The 13,830-nt window shown below is 42.1% G+C and overlaps 1 protein-coding gene across 3 annotated transcripts in view; it reads left to right on the plus strand.

The window, feature by feature from the left end:
- Nucleotides 1-13,830, plus strand: part of LOC144691768 (runt-related transcription factor 1-like) — a 219,221-nt gene that overhangs the window by 181,201 nt on the left and 24,190 nt on the right. For 2 of the 3 annotated variants that reach the window (XM_078560216.1, XM_078560217.1), the window contains one exon: nucleotides 7,896-8,087. The exons of the other annotated variant lie outside the window; for it this stretch is intronic. In XM_078560216.1, coding sequence (XP_078416342.1) covers nucleotides 7,896-8,087 — 192 coding nt within the window. The remainder of the gene's footprint in view (nucleotides 1-7,895; nucleotides 8,088-13,830) is intronic. 3 annotated transcript variants of the gene reach the window in all.

The raw sequence follows: 13,830 nt of genomic DNA on the forward strand, positions 1-13,830 counted from the left end.
ATTATATTTTATCCCTATTCTTGACACTTTGCAAATATCTCACCCTGTAAGAAATCTGAAAATATCGAAAACTGTTGCCCTCTTTTATTGTAAATGCTCTCTGGTGGCCTCTTGTAGGTTAGTTTGACTTAAACACAAATCTTAAAAGGAGAGTTGAATTTGCAATGTACAACATCAGCAACATATTGGTTAAAAGTTTGTGTTATTTTAAGAGTGTTAAAGGCCTTTGTTGAAATAATGAACAGAGGAATTTAACACATAATATTAGATGTAGGCTCATTAAAGCAAACTACCATTTATAATCATTGCTGCAGCAATGTGAATAACCTGTCATGATGCCACCTCCTTAGCAATCACACCATTTTAGAGGCTACATCACAGGCAACCTGTGGATAAGCAAGCTACTATTTAAGGGGTCGTTTTCTGCTCTTTGTTCCTAGCATTGAGTAGTGCGAATTGAGAGCACTTATCAGAGTATTGGGACAGAGGATCGCATCTCTGTTATGCAGTCCATTCAATGTTCTGTTAATTGCAATGGGTGAAAAATTCAGTGGACTGTGTAATTAGTCTGCTATATTCTGTGCTCGATGTTCAGGTACCAAGCTCCTCATGTGCACTGCTCCCCACTAAGCGGGTATAAGTGGATAATTTGCCCCCTTGTACCCAAAATTATTTAAATTCATTTCTTTTCAACAGATATCAATTTTATTTCTTCAATTAGTACTCAAAAAAAGCTGAAAGAACAAATTAATGCAAGACAAGTCTGAAATATTTTAGCTAAGGAAACTGAACTAATTGCTAGTGTTCTAGGAAATGCTGAATCTAGTCCCAAACTCCAGCAAACCTCTGCTGTGAAGTTCCAGTTTGTCTCAGATTGTGCAATACCAGTGCAGCCATTTCCTGTTGCCATATGTGTGTGCAGAATCTTTTATAAGTCACTACATTTATATCACATGTGACTGGTAAGTGACTTGTTTGCGTAGTGTTGAGACTTGCATGCATAAGCACTCAAATCCAGTGATGGATATCAGCCAAAGTAAAGACTGTAGCACATTGGGGAGAAAATATTCTGAGTATTTCTGTGAAAAGCCACTAATTCCATAACAGTCATTGGAAAAGTAGAAGGCCTGTAACCATTATTTTATATACAGGATGTTAATTCTGAAAATGAACTGCATTCTTATCCATCTGCCATGTAGTTCTTAATGAATACACTGTTACTCTCTTTCACGTGGAGTTTTATGAATCACTCACATGTGCTATTTTTTGCCCCCTCACTGTAATATGAGGAAAGAATAACTTCACCCAATTTGAATCGTTTCTGAACTAATTAGAAACAGGTTCAGGCTCAAAGCCAGACTAAAAATTAGTCTGAACCTTATTTGCTTGATTGCACAAGCTGTAATAAAACCATGTCAATTTTGATGGTGGAATTTGAATTTTGCTTTCCCTAGAAATGTGCTTTTCCTAGAGGGAAAGGCCCATGACAAATGAGTGACAGAAATAAGAAGTTGGATGAACACCAGCCCACTGTGAGACTTACTACTTCCGCATCTCTCTCTCCCTTATACCCACAAGCATTTTTCTTTTTCATTTTACTATTTATTCTCTTCATACGTTCTTTATCTCTTTATTACTGTCCCTTTATCTTTCACCTTTTCCTGAATTTCCCTCATATCTCTTTCATTCCCTTCACACATTTTTCTGTCTCTTTATTTCTTGTGGTCTCACCTTCCTTATCTTTCTCATGCTCTGTTGTGCTGTCGTTCCCATGGCCTTACCCCATTCTTTACATTTTCTCACCGTTTATCTATCTTTATTTGCTTGCTATTTCTCTCTTTTTCCACCATTGCTGTTTTGTTTGATTACCTGCTCTGTTTTTTTTCATTATCCACACCCAATCCCCGCTCCATCAACATTCACTTTGGACTCCACCCTTCAGTCTCCGAGCATTGTGTAAGTCACCAACACAGTTCATCTTGTCACAATGGTGCCAACACTACACACAGCTTTGGAACTGCGTCAGATAAGAGTGAGACAGGCATATTGCTATTGAAATGGTCATTTTTACCAACAGCGATAATGTAAGATTTGAGATCAACTGCCTGCATAACATGCAAGCAGTTGGTTGAAAACTGAGTTAGAGAGATTACACCAGCTTGGGCCTCACTTTGGGTAAAAAACTTGCACAGATCGTTTACTGTAGTTAACATAAGGCGAGGGAGAGACCTGTAGAGCCTTATTGGGTAAATTTATCACATTGAACTGAGATTTGCTGGAGGGTGGAGACTGTGCTCTTGGACTCAATGATCTCCAAAATATCAAACCATTCTTTGAAAATGTTAATTCAGTCAGCAATTCAAACATCTATTCATCTGTAAATGGTTGCAGAGTGAGAGACAACTGACTGTAAAATTTTATTTACAAACAAAAAAAATCCTAGATTGATTGAGAAAACGGTTACAAAAAACATTACTTTTTAGAACCTGAGGTTTATTTAGGCTAATGGAGAAAACTAAGGTGATTTTTTTTTCCCCTTAAAAGGAGCAAGGTAGTATAGTGGTTGTGTTACTGGCCTAGTAACCCTGTGGAGTGGACTAATGATCTGAGAGGTATGAGTTCAGATCCCATCAAAACAGCTGGGTAATTTAAACTCGGTCAATTAAATAAATTGTGAATAAAAAGCTAGTCTCATTTGTGGTAACCATGAAGCTACCAGATTGACATAAAAACTCATCTGGTTCACTAATATCCTTTAGGGAAGGAAATCTGCTGTCCTTACCTGACCTGGCCTACATGTGGCTCCAGACTCACTGTAAATGGCTGAGGTTTTCTTCTGAAATGGCCTAACAAGCCACTTGGATGTTGAGGGACGGTCTTGGCAATGGCGTCCACATTCCACGAAGGAGTAAATTTTTTTTAAAAATCAGACTGGTGCGAGAGAACATCCTTAGGGATGATCACACACCACTGGTGTTTAGTGCACTCAGGGGTCAGTTTAGAACTGATGAAACTGTCAGTTCATCACGTGGGCTTAAAAACCAATTCCTGCAATGTAAAAGTAACAGCATCGTTGAACCTTTCGATGCTGGTGATGCAAGTGAAGTACTTTGGCGTTCTTTCTACTGCTAACCCATCAGCAATGTACCATCCAAGTTATTCTATTGAGTGTGCAGGTGATTTGTTTAATGCACCACCCTTTAAAATTTCTGGCGTGGTAAATAAAAGGGACCTGCGTGGAAACCTTCAGGTTGTTGCGTGGCTGCATAGCTTAGACAGCACGTTGCCCATCAGATGTATGTTTTGCTACAATAGGCAACATTGATTCACCTCAGTTTCTCTCAGTTCAGATTGAACTGGTTTCCCAAAGTTTGTATTCAACCGGCAAGAAAAGCATGTCTGTTCAGGATTGTGAGTCGCTGGACTGAGACACAACTTTTGATGACTCATTGCGCCTGAGACGACAGGTCTTGCTCTCAGTTGCCTTCAGCAAATAGCATCTCTGTGATTGAGCAATGTCAGAAATCTGTTAAGAACTTCCAGTTTTAGTTTCTACAATCATGTATACCCACCTACACCAATAACTTTTATGTTCTAAGGCGCCACACTTTCTGCAGAATGAGCTCTGAACCTTGGCTTCTCCATGGCCATTTTCATCTGCTGTTGACAAAAGGGACTTGTCAATGGCCTGTGAATGATGCCTGTCATCCACAAAGTGCATATCTATCGACAACGTGATGAAACATGCCCCTGGTTTCCGATTATGTGATTCTGGTGCCCAGCTCAGCACACTACAAGATAAAAGAAGCCTTGACCCAGATTTGGCAGGGAGCGATGAAGGACGAGCATTCGATGTTCATTGCATTGACGGGCGCTCACAGTCTTTTGATCATAAACTTACTGTATTGAGAGGTCTTCCTCGGTGCACCGCCCTCTATAGGTAATCTGCACCGTATGTGAGCAGGGCAAGCAACAGCGTGACACTTCATCCAATCAGATTGAAGAATCCTGACTGAGACGCGTGGAGCTTACGAAATTGGACCCTGTCGGAACAAGGGGACTATTTCTGGGTCAGGAACCCATTCAACTAATTGGTGGACTTTGCCAAGGCTCTTTCCTGTAGCTGCAGCATCAACATTCCACCTCCAAGCTTCCCAGCCAATCAGGGAGAGTAGGCAGTATGAAGCATCTATTCTGTCAAAGGAGAATTTCTAATTGCAGGGTCCATGGCCTGGGTTACAAGGACTCACCAGGGTAAGGCTGCAGCAACCACAGGGATGGAGAGGAGACCTGGGAAGGTTTCCCCCTCACCCCACCTCCCCACCCCTGATCTCTCAATCTTACCTGCAGTCCTGCTGTGGGGCTTGAGTGGCTCCAATGAAGTGAGCTCTCCCAAAGCAGGGAGAAGAGGGAAAACCCCTTCAACCAAGTAGGTGTGGATAGCAGTGACCAAGGAAGTCAGCAACAAATGTGTGGTCCCTTCAATCTGGAGACAGTGCACCAAGAGAATCCAGGACCTTCCCTCCCCGCCCCCTGTAAAATCCAACCCTTTAAACCAATGTAAAGTCATGTACAGAAAGCAAAATTAAATGAGGGAAAAAAGACAAAATGAAAAGAGAGAGATAAAAGAGACAGAAAGAAAACTCCAACAATAATTAAATTCTAAAGGAATGAAATTCTACATGTGTAAAATTAAATTTTCAGAGCTAGGGAGGTTGTTTGGCATGAATTAAGGCTTATCACAGTTAATTCTCTCATGGGAGATGAAGGCATAGTGGTAATGTCACTGGGCTAGTTATCTAGAGGCCAGGCTAATGCTCTGGTGACAAGGGTTCAAATCCCACGTGGTAGCTGGTGGAATTTAAAGTCAAATAATAATCTGGAATTGAAAAGCCAGTCTCAAACCATGCAAACATTATCAACTGTTGTAAAAACCCAACTGGTTCACTAATATACTTTTAGGGAAGGAAATCTGCCATCCTTACCTGGTCTGGCCTACATGTGACTCCAGGTGCTTGCAATGTGGTTGACTCTTAACTGCCCTTTGAAATGATGTGGCAAGCCACTCCGTCCAAGGGCAATTAGGGATGGGCAACCCTTGTCTTGCCAGTGATTCCCACATCCCATGAAGAATAAATAAACACCTGAATTCAGCAATCCTAACTTTTTCTGGCATGTTTTGTGGGTAATTAGTAGGTAAGTACCACAACTTCATGCCATTAGTGAGGTACTGGTGTAGTGCAGCTTATGGACAAACAGGACAAATTAAACAGCAACTTCCAGATTTTCGCATTTTACAGCACATTGTCGGAAACCAGAAGATGCTGTCTGATTTATTCCATAATAAGTGAATCTTGATAGCCTTACCATTACTCCTACAACAAAAATCTTGGTTGTTATTTTTTTCTTTTCATATTTGTCATCACCGTTGTAATAAAGATGTAGAGTAAACAATGCTGGATAGAACAGGGCACATGGGAAAGAAAAATGAGTGAACACAGAGAGCTGCTATTTTATCAGAAGTTACCTGACCATTAACAAATTGAGCGATAGGCATTTCAAAATTTTGACTAAGATATGGCCCAGTGGATTCTACCAACAAGAGTGACACTGAGCCTTCCAGACCAGGAAGATCACAAGTTGGATCCATGGCTTGTACTGAATTAACTGATGTAAGCCAAGACAGCGATAGGATCACTAGCCTCAGCCACCTTGAGAAAAGAAAAATAAATTAGGTAGTTTTCCTCCTTCACACACAGTTAAATCCTACAGAAAATGTGTGGAAGCCTACTGATAACTGGATGTATCAGCCGTAAGGCCCTCTTTGGTCAAATAGTCTGCCAATACTCAATGTCAAGAAGAAAGCTTGCTTAAACAAGGAACTGAGGGGCTGCCATAATCAATGGAAGATATCTAGTTGTGGATATTATTAGCTCATGCCTTTGGGAGAAGAAAGGAGAAAAATAATGAAGAAGGAAGAAAGCATTGAATTAGCAAGCAGAGAAAGAGGTGCGATTATAAAACCGGGCAACAGTATGTATTTATCATAAGGCCAAAAGACCTTAAGACAAAGGAGCAGAAGTAGGTCATTCAGCCCATCGAGTCTGCTCCGCCATTCAATTAGATCATGGTGATCTGATAATCCTCAACTCCACTTTCCTGCCTTGTCCCCATAACCTTTGATTTCCTCACTGGTTAAAGATCTGTCTATCTCAGCCTTGAATATACTTGATGATGAAGCAATGAAGTAATACTTTGTTTCCATAGCATTTCTATTATGGATCTCCTAAGGGATTAACATAGTAAGCCAAAAAAATGCAGTGCTTTATAGGGAAAGAAGTATTGCATCACCCAATGTACAGCATATTATTCTGCTGCTAATGTGAGCCAGTGCCCCTTTAAGGCTACAGAGTTTAATTTCCATTAGGTAGAGATTGAATGAGTTGATTGAAAGGGTAGTTGCTATTGAGGCTGGTGTTAAGAATCCTGACCTTGTCTTGGAATACCTAAGAGGCTGCAGATACTGTGGCTGTGCTAGTTTCTGTTCCTAAAAAGTGTTGCTGCACAATCCAGTTGAATGCCTTTGCTCTTCTCTATACTTCATTTTAAAGTGTAACAGTGATATTTGGGTTAGACAGCATGTGGTGTCTGGAATGTGGTGAACAGGAAGTGTATGCTTGACGTTGTGGGCTAGATTTTCCTCTCCACTTTCACCGGCCTCCTTAATGTAAGTTGGCAATTGAGGCAGAGACGTCTTTCAAAGCCACTCTGCTATCACTCCACTTACCCTATCACTTCAGGGACTTCCTGCTATGTGGAGAAGCCTATTGGAATGCCGTGCAAGTGACCGAATGCCATGCAAGTCATCAGCTAATTTTTTTTCCATGTTTTGCACCATAGCAATGTTGGGCATGAGGGATGCCCAATTGGCGTCTAACGTTCCTATAGGTGGCAGAGAGGCTCAAAAAGGCCTTTGCAATTCATCAGTTTGTTTCCAAATTGCACCAAGCGACCCCTGCTGGAGCAGATCTGCCACGACTAATTTCTAACACCTCCTTCCCACCTTCTGCTGGGCAGCTCATCTCACAAACGTGAGTGGCCCAATGCACAGAAAAACAGACCAGGAGATGTCATTTCCCACTGAGAGTGCACCTGGATTCAGCAGCAGCAGAAAATCTAACGCTTCTAATATTGACATGGGAAGATGAGGATATCTGACAAGCATAGACTTGTCTCTCGATTGGGAACCAAATATTTAGTCACTCTGTCCTGAATCTGGATCCTCCTCGGATTTCGATTTGGGTCAGGCCAGGCTAAATACCTGAACAGAGGTTGATTTTTTTTCACTCGTTGCTGTTTTGGGGGTCGTCCAAAAGAACACCTGAATTCTGGCACCTGCGTAAGCTGTCTGGGTCATGAATCAGTGATTTCCCCTTTTTCATCTCATGACACTATCCTGTCTCCTTGACTTTAAGCAACAACAAAAGGAAAATGGGTTGGGGGGCGGGGTGGGGCGGGGGAGGAGTGGTTACAGCAAAGATTGTTTGTGATCTAACTTTTACCACACGTTCTGATATGAAAATTAGGTTTAATGTTTTCTTTTAAGTTTTGAAAGGGCCATGGCAGAGATTTAGTGCGATGTTTGCCAACTCCCGCAAAAAAAATAAGTCATGCACAAAAAAAAAACGAGACAGATTCACAGGAGGTGTTAAAAAGAACATCCTTTCTTGTGGGTATTGAGAGAATAAAGGAAAGCTACAGAGTGAAAAGAAAACTGGAACTAATTTCTCAGCAAAAATCTTTGTTTTGAAGTTCTAATCCTGCAGCACAAATGATCGAGACGTTATTTTCCTTTTCCTTTAAAGTAAGACCGAATGTTTTCCTGTGTCCTGCAGGACATAGACAGAAGTTGGAAGAGCAGAGTAAAAATGCCAGCCTGGCCTTCTCAGAACGGCTCAGTGAATTAGAGCAACTTCGTCGCTCGGCCATGAGGCTCAGCCCTCATCACCCCACTACCGCTCCCAACTCGCGGCCCTCACTGAATCCCACAGCCACCTTTAACCCTCAGGCACAGAGCCAAATTCAAGGTAGGTACTCGACAGCTACGCAGAATGAGGCACGAAAAGACTAGATTCTCTGATGATTTTTTTTTGAGTACTATGTTGAACCTCCTTTTTTTTTTAAGTAGCCTTTTCAATCTGTTATAATACCTGCAGCTTTGGTGATTTATCTAGTCTGTTGTATCTCATGAAAGGTCATGGGTAGAAATGACTGTCGGTGATTTTATCGTACATGTATTCCTACCTAATTTCCCCCTCTCCTATTCTAAGGGCTGGTGGAGAGAGGAATTTGATTGAATGTGTTAAATATTACTACAAAAACATTGTAAAATATAATTTCTATCCTCGAGTCTCAATTACTCCTTTCTGTCATGGCATTTCAATGTAACCTGTGACAAGAGGTTTGCACAGTGCTATTGTTTTTTGTCATGGGGTGCAATGAATGAATTGTGACATTTGCATCAAGTGGGCAAAACAAATTTTGCACCAACATGTAATTTTCCCTCTTAGATGGACAACTCGTAAAAATCTGCATGATCATTCAGCTTACAAATTAGACAGTAGAAACCTCTGTAGACAACGAGCACCTAATATGCTCTTTCCAAATTCCTCTACATTATTTTAATGGAGGAATTAAACCATTCCAATACCAAAGAGATAAATTTATCATAACCATTCTGACAGCATTATCACCACCAGTCATTTCTACCCATAGATTTTTATTTTCTGGCATATTTTAGAATGATCAAGTTGAGAAATGATAGTTCTTCCAGTATCAGCATCAGAGTCTCTTAGATATAATATAACTCAGGTGGATACAGAGTAAAGCTCCCTCTCCTTGTCCCAACAATATACATCAGCTCTGACCTCTGAAGAGCATTCCTTATTACAGCAATTGGCCCAGTTATTCAGTTAGCACTGAAGGAATGATGCTTACTGTTCACCTCACTGTCAGATGCCAAAAGAGTTTTAGGGTGCAGACTTCCTGTCATCGGGCAATTGTTTCAACACAACATCATCTCTTGGGGATCTGTGCTAGAAACAGCAAGGTTCTTCAATCAGTCAGACTGAAGAACCCTCACTGTGACACACAGGTAAACCAGATTTTAACTCACTCAATACCCATTCACTTACTCAGAATTAAAATTAGGCAATGTCCAAGCCAGAAAATACAAGGTAGGAAATAAAACTTGAAATAATGTGGAGAAAGTAAAATGAAGATTGGGAAATATAGATGGATGTTGAGGGAGTGTGATAAAAGAGACAAACTGAAAAAGTTTTTTTTTAAAATTATAAAATCAAAAATTTGTAGATCTGCAACAGTGACCTTCTTCTGAGGGAGTGAGACTCCACACTTCTGAAAGGAATTTTTCAGGGCCAAAAAGGTTGTTTAGCAGTAATTATTGCTTATTAAGCCATTCAAAACGCGCTTAGTCCTAAATGAGTCTGAACTTTGTCAGCCGTTTAAAGTGCAGAACTAGTGGTTAAGTAGTGGTTAAGTTCACGCCATTGCTACAAATGCAGAGACCACAAATTACTGTCACGTTTACCCTGTAGTAAGAGCAAGCATTAATTCCTTCACTATTACTACAGTTAAGTCAGGACCATTTTCCATTCCCTACCCTTGCCATCTTCCAAATGAGAGTGATGATTATAGAGGCATCTTTGTAGCAGTCTTGAGGTGTAAGCACATGTCCACCAGAAGCTGGATTGAAACTGCTCAGCAAAATGTCACAGTGCATTTGACAGTATACAAATACATATTCGGGGAAATTATTTGCAGCAGCCTCTGCTTTGCTGCCATTACTCCATCAAAAGTGCAGCGGGTTTGTGTAAACGAGGTTTCTGATACACTCCCTGTAAAGTAACGTCAGTGGAGCAGAGGCAGATCTGAGGAATTTCTCAACCATAGTTTATGGTTAGCTGACAGGGACCAGAATTAATTTCATGAAATGACACATGGCTCAGAGTTCTAAGACTCAGACTCAGGTTTTAATAGCATTCAAACACACTCCCTCGAATGCCATTATATATTCAAACTAATGCATTGATATTAGTTGCTGTGGTATAGGTGTAACTAGCTGTTAGTCTATTGTATATTAGTCTATTATATATTGTCTATTGTATATAGTCTATTATAGTCTATCCAAATCAATGCAAATTCACATTTGCACCTTGAGCAACTCCTAAGTACAGAGTGTGCAGCACAAAATAGCTATTCCTTTATGTAAATTCAGTACAAACATATGTAGCAATAAGTTAAAAACTACAAAAAAGTTAACAAAAATACAGGTTAATGTAATGTAACTGCTTTCAAATCTCAGGAGAAAATGTTTAATCCTAGCTGTTGCAAATTGAATGTTTGAATTGGCTCCAGATTTCATACTTGACTGAATCTAGACCCCTTGAGACAGACTTGCACTGTGCCCACTGTCAACTAGAGATGAAACCAGTGCCATTTTCAAATAACAATATAGTTGCAGCTTCTTCATTCCTTCCATCATATCAATGGTATGATTGAACAGTAGGAACATGATTGCACATGTCCTTGTAGTAAGGAGCTGAGAATCAGCTGGCAGTTTGAAGGATCCTGTTCCACAACCTGTACATACCATACTTCTCGCCTCTGCCCTGATTAAATCTGTAGCGGGCAGGCTCATGAACAGCCTTCCTGTCCTGCCACCAATCGAGGCCCTTTAAATGGGGATTAATGCCCAGTTAAGGGCCTCATCCCAATAGGTAGGGGAACTCATCATGCTTGCAGGCTTCCAGGGGGTCCCTTGTTCAACGGCCCTCAAAGTCTGATCGAGGGACCCAGCATCAGAAAGTGCAGGGCCCACCATGAACCACTCCCCTGCCCATGCTGCTGACCTCCCATCCCCAGGTGTCCCACAACACCCACCCCCTCCTGTCATCACTTACCTGTGGCCTGTTTCCCTCAGCGATCCTGGATCTCAGGTGGTTGTATTGCCGGCACCACCCACTGCCTCCCTGATGGCACTGTCGAGCAATGAAGAGCTGTTGGCATCTGATTGGCTGGGAGCTCTGCTAGGCAGGACTTCTGCCCTGGGGGGTCCTTGATCCTGGGGAAGGCCCACTGCTGCCCAGTTAAGTGTCTCTCCAGCTGGCGGACGAGTCTCCTGTTGTCTATATATAATTCCACCCATGGTGGTATGGATGTTCATAGTTCTGTAATTTGTATTCAATACTAACATTTGTTCTCCAACTGAAAACTATTTATTATCATTACAAAACCAAACCTTTGCTTTTATTATTCCAATGAAGCAATGTGAAGTAACTGTTGGACTAAGCTTACTTACAAAGCAATGTCTATTTGATTGATACATGCTCAGACAAGTGAACCCTGCACAGAAATGCCAGCCCTCTCTTGCTGCTATTCATTCAAGCAAAGGCACCTGTTCATTCAATAACTCAACCAAACAAGTTGTTACCTGGTTGTGGCACCAATTGTCCACCACATCACACAGGCTGGCAGATGAAAGGTCGCTTTGTCTCAAACTCACAGTCAAACACTTTCTTTTTATAATACTTATGCGATTTAATTTGATACCTTGTTTTGATGGATTAAGTTGGGCATTTTTCTAGGAAGCTTTGTGCAACGTTGCAGAGGCTAGCTTCAATATTGCTTTTAATTACCCCCATTTCCATTCAAGTGAGCCCATGACCAGGAAGATTCAATTACAGTTCTTTTTGTCTGAATCTGACTGCTATCTCAGTTCCAAAAGTGTTAATGTTTCCTGGAATTATAGGCCTTCAGTCATTTTTGTATCATTTAGGCCCTGATTTTATTGTAGGGAGGGACCAATCCATCTGAGAAGCCTGGGGAGGAGCAGGTTCACATGTCAAGGCCCGGGGTGGGTCCCCTACTCCGGCTTGACTGCGCTATGCGGTCTCTGACCAGTGCAGGGAGAGGACAGTTAAAATTGAAGCCTTGGCTTTGCTTCCATAGCTAATGTGGTGGCGGTTTGTTACAGTTCACTCAGGGAGTCTGAGTTGCTGTGGCAACATGGACTACAGTGGTTCAAGAAGGCAGCTCACCACCGCTTTCTCAAGGGCAATTAGGGATGGGCAATAAATGCTGGCCTAGCCAGCGATGCCCACATCCCATGAATGAATTTTTAAAAAGCATGCACTTGTATATGCATGTTGTGGTCTGGAGCTATGGACAGTCAAGGTAGAGGCTCCAATGTTCTTTCCATCACATGGATGACCAGGAATCTCTCCAACTCTTATCACCAGTCACTGGCCTAAATCTGAAGGATTGACAGTTTGATACTCAACCTGCTTGCCATGTTATGAATCTGCCATCCTCAGCAGATTCCTGGGGCAGAATTTTGCCCTTGGTGGGCGGGCAGGCAGCTGATCGCCACCGCCGAAACGGGCCCCGCCACCATTTTAAGTGGGCGGGCCGCCCGACGGGAAGCACTATGCGCTTCCTGTGCGGGCGGGGGGAGGATTACCCAACTGCCAGAGTGTACTCTTTCACACATGCGCACGACAGAGCGCACATCTCCCTGAGACTAAGTGCTGCCTCAGGGAAATCGCTGACAGTGTTTGAAAGTTTAAAAATAGAAAAATAAAAAAATCATTAACAGGTCTTAAAAATAAAAAAATTATTAACATGTCCCCCTCATGTGACAATGTCACACGAGATGTGACATGTTACTAAATATCACAGAAACTTTATTAAAGTTTTTTAAAACCGACATGAAACCTCATCCCGCCGGTGGATGAGGTTTCATGTTTTTTCAGAAGCCCGCCGGGGCTCTTGGCCTGCCCACCAGCCTTAAGGTTGGACGGGCAGGTCCTTTAATTGTTTTAACTACCTTGTCAATGGCCTCAATTGGCCATCGACAGGTCGGCGGGCAGACAGCTGATCGCGCAGTCCCCCCGCCTTCCTGAATATGTAAATGGGGCGGAATGATGTCGGGGGTTCCCCCTGACGTCATCTCGCAACATTTTCGCATCGGCGAGCGGGCCCCGCCCCCAACTCACCAACTGAAAAATTCTGCCCCCGGGGTGGGAATCAAACCTGGAGCTCCTGGCTCAGGGACAGGGACACTACCCATTGCACCACAAGACCTCCTATAGTCAATGTAACAGAAGTATGTTCTCTGTCGGCGGATTTTGATTGGCAGCCATTTATATTCAGTTCCCTGCCTTTCTGTGTTCAAGGATGATAGAAATTCCAGAAAGTATTCATATTTTATAATCCAGTGATTATTGTTGAGAAATCTTCCAACAGTACGAAAGCCAATCAATGGCACCTCAGATTTAAATGGGCTACAATTTGTGTATCAATGTTTGTGTATACTTTATATTCATTTGTAAACATATATGTGTAACTAGTTATATAATATATAAATATGTGGCTAAATACTATGGCTACAAAAACAAGTTAGAGGCTGGGAATCCTGCATTGAGTAACTCATCTCCTGACTCTTCAAAGCTTGTCCCCCATCGACAAGTCTCAAGTCAGGAGTGTGAGGGAACACTCTCCACTTGCCTGGATGAGTGCTACTCAAGTAGCTCAATACCGTCCAGGACAAAGTAGCCCGCTCTATCATGCCTTAAACATTTAATGCCTCTACCACCAGCGCACTGTAGCAGCAGTGTACACCATGTACAAGATGCACTGCAGCAACTCACCAAGCCTCCTTTCACAGCACCTTCCAAACTCGTGACCTCTGCTACCCAGGAGAACAAGGACAGCAGACGCACGGGAATACCACCACATGCAAATTCCCCT

This window comes from Cetorhinus maximus, chromosome 16 (genome assembly GCF_964194155.1).
Source record: "Cetorhinus maximus chromosome 16, sCetMax3.hap1.1, whole genome shotgun sequence".
In the NCBI taxonomy this organism is placed as follows: domain Eukaryota; kingdom Metazoa; phylum Chordata; class Chondrichthyes; order Lamniformes; family Cetorhinidae; genus Cetorhinus; species Cetorhinus maximus.